Genomic DNA, 9,041 nt, shown 5'->3' with positions numbered 1-9,041 from the left:
TGATAATCATGAAAGGGCAATGCAATGGGAGTCCGAGAGTTCTTGTGTGATTGGAGGCAAGTTTGAGGGAAAGATTATTCTCTGCATTTTTCAGTTTTCACCAGGACCTCGCCTGCTCCAAGTCCCATAAGTCTCTCCTCGTCGCCACCATCACCGACAGCTCCGTCAAGCTTTTGTGTCGACGGGAGTGGAGGCCGAGGGAGCAGGCCTGAGAGAGGAGCAGGAAACGAGTACGACGGAGGGGTTATTTTAGTATTTTTATATTTTATTATTTTAAATTTTTAATAAAATCCAGTGTGGGAGGATCATGGAAATTTGTTTATCTTAACCGTTGGATAATGATCCTGTGGTTATTGTTTATGTATTTATGTACTCTATCGGTAAGAAAAAAATACGCCGCTATCATAGAATTGCCCTATAAATTTTCCTTTGTAACAAGAAAAGAGAGAATTTTTCTTAAAAACAAGACGAAAGGTCAAAACCGTAAAAGACAATTTACTGTATAACTTTTCCAAACGAACGCCGAATATTTTGGACTAAAGTTTCATCCTATGTTCACTGATAGAAAAAAAAAAAAAAAAATCCTATAAATTGTTTGGCTCCTGAAGTGAAGACTCATTAGTCATCACATTCGTGAAAGTGAAACTCAGCGAGAGAGAGACAGAGAGAGAGAGATGGGAGACACAGACACTCTGGCTGCTTTGAGGGCTTTAATGGCGTCTCACTCTCCGCCTCTCGATGCCTTAATCGTCCCTTCCGAAGATTACCATCAGGTTCTCTCTCTCTCTCTCTCTCTCTCTCGCTTTTCATTCAGTAAATTGCGTTGCTTTATTTTCATTCGAATTCTGCTGATTCTACTTCTTGTTTAATCCTTCAACCGCCCTTTTCTTTTGGATTTAAAGTTAACACACCTAACGCATCATCAATCAATATTTTAAAGTGAAAAAGATTACGGGATTTAAGTTCCTTGATCATGAAATTGGCACCGTGCTTAATTGATTTTGGATTTTTTTTTCTTTTTTTTTAAGAAATAATTCCATTTGATCATGAAAACAAAAAAGAAGCATTTTTGGTGGAATGATTTCTCTTTGGTTATGAATGTAAGTTCTTTGATCATGAAATTGGCACCGTGCTTAATTGATTTTAGATAGTCTTCCTTTTGTTTTTTCTTAAGAAAAACAAAAGAAAAAATTGTCCTTTTGATCATGAGAGCAAAAAGAAGCATATTTGGTATAACAATTTCTCCTTGGTCATGAATTTAAGCTCTTTGATCGTCAAATTGGCACGGCGCTTAGTTGATTTAGATTTTTCCCCCCCTTTTTTAATTCAAAATTGTTCTTTCGATAATGAAAGCAAAAAAGAAGCATTTTAGTAGAAACGATTTCTCTTTGATAGCCGAAGGCACTAGTATCTCTATTACGCTGTCCTTAAAATGATAAAAAAGTCAATCTGTTTCAGTTTATTGGCTCTTTGATCTAGTTCTTATTGTTGTTGTTTGGTGTTTATATGCATCCAATTACTCATATTTCTGTTTGATTGCGTGCTGTGTGTTTAGTTTTTTTAAGTTAGGTAAATCTTAGTGGTATCCCTGAACTTTGGGGTCGTTCCTAGGTCTCCAAACTTAAAAACTCCCATTTTGCCCCTTAATTTTGAATTAGACCCATTTAACCCATTTAACCCTCTTTGATATAAATTCTATTAAAATCAAACAAAAAAAGAGGGGGTTAAGTATGGTCATGTATTCTAGAATAAAAATATGGTCATGTAGTTTTTTTCGTTTCTTTTAACAGAAGTCCTAACAGAAAGACTACATGATGGCATAGGCTCCTTTTTTTTTTTCCATATTAACTGAAATTCTTATAGATGGGTTTAAGTGTGACCAATTCAAAATTCAAGGGTTAAAATGAGAGTTTTTAAAGTTGGAGGACCAAATTAAAAATGACCTCAAAATTCAGAGGGGCATCGGTGAGATTAATCCTTAAGTTTATGCAATTCAAAATTAGATAACCTAAGATTGCTTATTTGGTCACCACTGGAATTATGTGCTATGAATATATCATTTTGATTGAGGCGATTGAAATGTTTTGGGTTCTGAGAACTTTCTTCTATGAGAATGACCAAGTACGGCCGGATGGTCCTCTTGTCTTGTGATAAGGTTTCTGCAATAACATGTAGTAGGAAGCTTATTCGCCTTTGCAGCTATAATATGTTTTCATTTTGTGACATGTTTTTTGAATTTGTTTGTGCTAATATGATGGTTTAACGTGCTCTTATATTGTGCAGAGCGAGTATGTATCTGGGCGAGACAAGAGGCGTGAATTCGTTTCTGGGTTCTCTGGAAGTGCTGGTGTGTTTTCTTTCAATTCTATTGTTTGATGCTTATTAAAACTGGTATCGTTCAAAAGAGTTATGAGGTTTACAGTTTGTGCTGATCATTATTGTGCCTGTTTGTTTCACCGGTTTAACTCAATTTAACTTAGTTCGAATAGTGAGAATAGCTTGAACTCGTGTTTGGTAAGGACGTAGTTCGAATTATATTCCTTATTCGAACTGAGTTAAACTATCCAACTAAGAGTTTACCTCCCCCCTTCAAGCTTAACTGTTCAAACCATTTTTTAACATAAAAAGATGCTCATTCTCTCTATTTTTGACCAACCAAACACAAAGGTCAGATTTAAAATTTAACTGCAAATCCAAACGCCAGTTCTCGGACTATAATTTAACCCACAGTTCAGGTTTTTTTGTTCAAATAAAAAAGTTCAAATCAACACAATTCGAACTAGCAAACCAAAAAGGGGCATTATTTGTCAAGTTACTACATTTCCTTTTCCGACACTGAAATCTTTTGTTATCTCTATATGAGAACAGGTCTGGCACTTGTAACGATTAATGAAGCGCGGCTTTGGACAGATGGGCGCTATTTTTTACAGGCAACTCAAGAACTTAGTGACCAGTGGACACTTATGCGCATGGGAGAAGATCCTAATGTCGACATCTGGATGGCAGATGTGAGTTTCCACGTTCTTGAAACAATCCTATGCATTATCTTGAAGTGAAAAGGCTTTTTACAATGTCTTATGATTGAAAAGTACGCCCTTGTGGATACTTTTGAATATACACATTTCTTGTTCTCTGGAGATCATTTTGGTGGTTATTATATGAGCTCGTTTTCTTTCGCAGAATCTGCCTGAAAATGCTGCCATTGGTATCGATCCTTGGTGCATATCGATAGACACAGCGCAAAAATGGGAACGTGCCTTTGTCAAGAAAGGACAGCAGTTGGTACAGACGTCCACGAATTTGGTAGATGAGGCTTGGAAAGATCGACCTCCTGTGGAGATAAACCCTGTCATTGTCCATCCATTGGAATTTGCTGGTCGCTCTGTAGAAGAGAAGTTGAAGGATCTAAGACAGAAGCTTATACAGGAAAAAGCTCGTGGTATAATCTTCACAGCACTTGATGAGGTGAGTCTATCTTGTCTGTTCCCAAGAGTCTTAGACTCTTGTAACATGGTCTACTACATTTGTATGTTTCATCTTGATTTTGTCATGTGATTTCATATACTTTCTATTCTGCAGGTTGCTTGGCTATATAATATTCGTGGGAGTGATGTGTCCTACTGTCCAGTAGTCCATGCATACGCAATAGTGACATCAGATTCGGCTTTCATTTATGTGGACAAGAGGAGGGTTTCTTCCGAGGTCTGTTAAACTCTTTCTATTTGATGAACTCTTTGAAATAAGGAGGGTCGGATGAAGTTTACTTGTGCATGTAGTTAGATCAACTGAATTTACTATAGAATGTTGAATATGGGTTTTTTAAGTCTAGTATAAGCAGATTTTATTTTCTTTTTGGGAAAAAAAATGTAGTAGCCTCTTTGTAGGTTGAGTGAGAGATTCATAGGTTTTATTTTTGAAGAATTATCTTCGTAATGTGTGTTATATATTCTAGGTAACTCGTCACTTGGAGGAGAATGGCATTGAAGTTCGGGAGTACAGCGCAGTGGGCTCAGATGTCAGCTTGCTTGCATCTGATCAGCTCAAACCTGGTGAGGCCAAGATTGTGGGAAATGGTAGTTATGAAGAAGAAGATAACAATTACGAGCTTGTATGGGCTGACCCTGGTTCATGCTGCTACGCTCTGTATACAAAACTGAACTCTGAAAAAGTCCTTTTGCAACAATCACCTTTGGCCCTTGCAAAAGCTTTAAAGGTAACCTTTTTCATTTTTATTTTTTTTGTTATTATTATTTTTTTGTAAACTTCAGTTAATCACTTGTGTGAAGTACACACACACACACACACGCAACATTCTTGATTGTTTTTCTATTAGCAACTTGCTATGTTGGAATTGATTGTAGCATATAACTTCTTGTCTGACTATATCAATCTTTCGTAACTGGATGATCAAAATCTTAGAACCCAATCGAGTTGGATGGACTAAAGAACGCACATATTCGGGATGGTGCAGCTGTTGTGCAATATCTTGTCTGGTTGGATAAGCAGGTACTCCATTAGACTAATGGCATCTCTGTAGCATGTCGAGAGCTTCTGAACGCATTTTATGATTTTCAAAATGCTACCTTCTTTTTTATGATTCAATTGACTAATGGATGAAATGAAACGATGTCAAAGGCCTAATACTAATACCTAAGGTTTGTGCAACTTTGCAGATGCAGGAGATATACGGTGCTTCTGGTTACTTTTTGGAGGGGGAGAGAGCAAATAAGAAAAAGAGATTGTAAGTAATTCTTTCAGTCTGAGTTTAAGACCCCTGATTTTTGATTGATTTACTTCTCAATTCTGAGATGTATTGCGGTTTGCATGTACCTTGAGATAGAATGTTTCAGTATATCACTTCTCTGACTGGTTTTTAGTACTCAAAAGGATCTTGATGGTTCACTGTACACAATAATTACATTGCGCGCACAGCTTTGCCTATCTATAATAACGACAGGAGTTCTTTTTGTCCTATCGCCTTGATAGTTCTTTGTGCCAAACAGGATTACCTTCTACATCTAAATTAAGTCTCCGATTGTTTCCCGAAGATTTTTAAGAACTGTCCCGGTCTGCAATAGCTTCCCTATTAATTATTGTATATATATGTATTAGCATGACTTTGACACTTACCAATAGTGTGACTCGTTACATGATGAAATATGGCAGGGAATCAACAAAGCTAACAGAAGTGACTGTGAGTGATAAACTGGAAAGTTTTCGAGCCTCGAAAGAGGTACTTGCTTCAGATGAAAATTTCTTTGTTACCATTATTTATTACTATTTGGTTTCAAATTGTGAACATTGGAGATGCCATTGGCACTTATTTGAACCATGTGCAGCATGCCCATTTGATGACATATGAACAAAGTGACAGTTTTAGAACAGCTTTTGATTTATAATGTGTTTTTAATATGAATATAAGGATAGTAAGGAGTTTCTCCTAATACATTTGCAGCATTTTAGAGGCTTAAGTTTTCCTACTATTTCTTCCGTTGGTCCAAATGCTGCGATCATCCATTATGGGCCACGTGCAGAAACTTGTGCTGAACTCGACCCAGATAGCATCTATCTTTTTGATTCAGGAGCACAGGTGTGCCAACTATCACACGTATTTTGGCATTAGCAATCTGGGATAGTGAACTATTTTCACGTGTGATCATTTAACTATGATGCCTTTACTTTATACTGATGATGTCGCTTGCATTTATGAAGTACTTGGATGGAACAACTGACATAACAAGGACAGTTCATTTTGGAAAACCATCAGCGCATGAAAAAGCTTGCTACACAGCTGTAAGGGCCTTTTCTTTCTATTGCTTGCTTTTAGATTACTTTGTTGTTTGGTTGACTTAAATTAGCTTAAGCTTTACTGTGAGCACATTTTTTTCTTGAGTAAAGAATCCTAACTTGTTTTTCATTTTGTTATACCTTTCTTAGGCCCTAAGATACTTGTTTGATTTTGTTGCATTTTCTGCAGGTCCTCAAAGGTCATATAGCACTTGGGAATGCTCGGTTTCCTAATGGAACTAATGGTATTTTGATGTACTGTACTTTTATTTGTTTTACTTTCTTTTCTCGTATCAGATATCTTAAATATATTCTTGTTAACCTGTTTAGTATGAAGAGACATGAATACTTTAGCATATGCTTTCTTACAGGTCATGCCCTTGACATTCTTGCACGAGTTCCATTGTGGAAGAATGGTCTTGATTATCGACATGGTACTGGCCATGGAATTGGATCTTACCTAAATGTTCATGAAGGTAAGCGATAAATAAGATTGTATTGTCAATGGAACTTCTTTATAAATTAAATTAATTTAGAGAAAAGTACATGGTTTGCTATGGTTTTGTACAAGCCTATTATTTATGCCATTCTAAATAATTGGGTGTCATTTTGGCATTTTGTTTTCTCTTTATTAATTGAATAGCAATTCTTTAAATTAATTTAGAGAAAAGTACATGGTTTGTCATGGTTTTTTACAAGCCTATTATTTATGCCATTCTAAATATTTGGGTGCCATTCTAGCCTTTTCTTTTCTATTTATTAATTGAATGGCAATTGTTTATTTTTGTTTGGAGTGGCATAAATAATAGTTTTTACCATGTTGAGTGGTGTTTTTTTTTTCCCTTCCATTTATGTATTTATTTTTGTGTCTACATGTTCCATTCATAAATCGTCATATTTCTCAATTCTAATTACTCTGATTGAACAGGACCGCATTTGATTAGTTTTAGACCACAAGCTCGAAATGTGCCACTTCAAGCCACCATGACTGTAACAGATGGTTAGTGTCTGTGTATATATACCTCCATTATTGAACTCTTTAACCTTATCTTCCATTATAGATCATGCGTTGTAGTTATTCAGCTTCCTGCCTTCTTTTGATTTCCAAACAATTTCTGTATATGCTCTGCCGATCATTCAAATCTTATTTTTGGTATGTAAATTGCATCTTTCAGAACCTGGTTACTACGAGGATGGGAAATTCGGTATAAGGTTGGAGAATGTGCTTATAGTCAAGGAAGCTGACACAAGATTCAATTTTGGTGACAAAGGTTACTTATCATTTGAGCATATAACCTGGGTAAGCTTGTTATTCTCTGTACTAAGTCAAACAATTATTGTTTTTTCTTGTTGTGTGTATGTATATGTGTATTTCTGTTGCCTTGCTCTTATGTGTATTTCTGTAACCTTGCTCTTCTCAACATGGATTTCCTTCTTTTTCCTTCCATCTACTTGATGCTTTAGGCATTCATCGTTTTCGATTATTTGATAATTTCCAGGCTCCATATCAAAGAAAGCTGATAGACTTGAGCCTGTTATCACCTGAAGAGTTGGATTGGCTGAATTCCTACCATTCAAAGTGTAAGGATATTCTAGCTCCGTACCTGGACGAATCCGAGAAGGCATGGCTTAAGAAAGCCACTGAGCCGATTACCGCGTGAGCTTGTTATGTTATTCATTCAGTGACTGGTGTATCTTTGAATTATTGATGATTGGTCTACTTGCCTGGTTTTTTATGTTTTCTGTTTATGACTTGCAATTGGAAGCTGCTACCTTATTCAGGGATGGGTCAGTATCCTATCCTAATAATAAGTAGTCTTTTTCCAGTAAACCAGTCCTGGATCAGTAAAGGACTGAGGTTTCTTCCTCTCAATCCTTAAATCAGTAAAGCAGTCCATGATTATTGTCTCTCTCTCTTTCATTTTTTTCTACAAATGTTGTGGAATGGTTATTAAAAAAAAAAAAAAAAAAAAGCAAACGTGGTATCGTGAATTAATCAAAACACTTATTATTACTGAGAAATTATATTGACACTCCATTTTTTTTTTATCAAGGCACCCCATTTAAAGAATATAATATTTATATTATAGTTAGAACCCCATATACCAAATTATTTTACATTGTCTCATTACATCCCATAAAACTTTTATTTTAAATAAACAAAATAAAATCATTAGTAATAACCGATTTTGTATCTAACCCACAGAAGAACTTGGATGCTTTTTCAAATCATCGACGTCAAAAATCTTGTTTCAAATAGAAAATTGTAAGCTCAAGCAACACAAGATCTCTCTTGAAGTTTTTTATTTATTTATTTTTTAATTTTCTCTTTCCATCATTATTTATTTATATATATATATATATATATATATAAGAGATTTAATTTTGATTTTGTCTTGTGCTTCTTTCCTTTTTTTTCTTAGGTTTTCTCAATAATTTTGCTGAAAACCCATTTCAACAGATTGACAAATATTGCTTCACAACGACAAGAACCATGGATATAGAGCGATTAAGGTGTGAATGTGTGACAGAGAGTGAGGAGGTAAAAAGAAAAGGATGCAGAAAAGAAACAATAAGGGGTGGGAGTTTTTATTTTTTTTTATTTTTTTTATGTTCACTGTCTACTGTGAGGTATGAAGTCATGAACATTACCTTTATTTTAATGGGATATTTTATTTTATTGTTTTATATCTTGCCCTAAGTTTATTAAATACGTATACAATTACTTTAATTTGCTTGAAATTGTAGCTCTTAATTTTGAATTCATGTGAATGTGTTATTTTTGGTCAGCGAGTAATTTTGACTCGAATTTACGAGTTCACCCTTTACGGCTTATAAATCAGTGACAAAAATACTTTCTTAAATGGAAAAAAAAAAAAAAACCAAAAACTTATTGGCGAATTTTCATTCTGCTTCTTAGAGAACCAGATATAATTTTTATGACGTCTTGTTTGTTTGTTTGTTTTTTTTTTGTCTTTTTAAAAAAAAAACCAAGTCTAATAATGTTCGGTTCTAAGTTTGTACATAATTATCTTATTTCTAACACTTTTGTTACGAATTTTATGAGCGTAAGTATACACTATCGTTGACGAGTAATAAAAATCTCTAAATACACGAGAATTGATCGTTACTAATTATTAAAATTGAATTAACTCTAAATTTTATTTGAACAGTCGTAACAAGAGGATTTGTAATGAAAATTAAGATAACAAAAATTAAAGAAAAACAAGAAGGCAAATAATACTTGATGAGAA

At 34.8% G+C, this 9,041-nt stretch overlaps 1 protein-coding gene across 4 annotated transcripts; it reads left to right on the top strand.

The window, feature by feature from the left end:
• Positions 1–467: 467 nt before the first annotated feature.
• Positions 468–8,395, top strand: LOC21392386 (probable Xaa-Pro aminopeptidase P). Of its 4 annotated transcripts, none has more exons than XM_024167818.1 (18): positions 468–773; positions 2,284–2,347; positions 2,869–3,008; positions 3,181–3,465; positions 3,580–3,702; positions 3,953–4,213; positions 4,420–4,506; positions 4,674–4,741; positions 5,167–5,233; positions 5,456–5,590; positions 5,713–5,793; positions 5,978–6,032; positions 6,159–6,263; positions 6,716–6,787; positions 6,963–7,087; positions 7,287–7,444; positions 7,994–8,053; positions 8,249–8,395. In XM_024167818.1, exons 1-18 carry the CDS (start codon positions 675–677, stop codon positions 8,289–8,291), a joined length of 2,028 nt encoding a protein of 675 aa, XP_024023586.1. In that variant the 5' UTR covers positions 468–674; the 3' UTR covers positions 8,292–8,395. The 4 variants fall into 4 exon arrangements, with proteins under 4 accessions (XP_024023586.1, XP_024023587.1, XP_024023588.1 ...); XM_024167819.1 differs by lacking the exon at positions 8,249–8,395 and adding an exon at positions 8,211–8,238; XM_024167820.1 differs by lacking the exon at positions 7,994–8,053 and having other exon boundaries at positions 469–773; positions 8,249–8,394.
• The last annotated feature ends 646 nt before the right edge of the window (positions 8,396–9,041 follow it).

Source organism: Morus notabilis, unplaced genomic scaffold, assembly GCF_000414095.1.
Source record: "Morus notabilis unplaced genomic scaffold, ASM41409v2 Scaffold220, whole genome shotgun sequence".
Lineage (NCBI taxonomy): Eukaryota > Viridiplantae > Streptophyta > Magnoliopsida > Rosales > Moraceae > Morus > Morus notabilis.
Note: the sequence above shows the minus strand (reverse complement) of the source record. Positions and strands in the feature narration are given on the sequence as shown.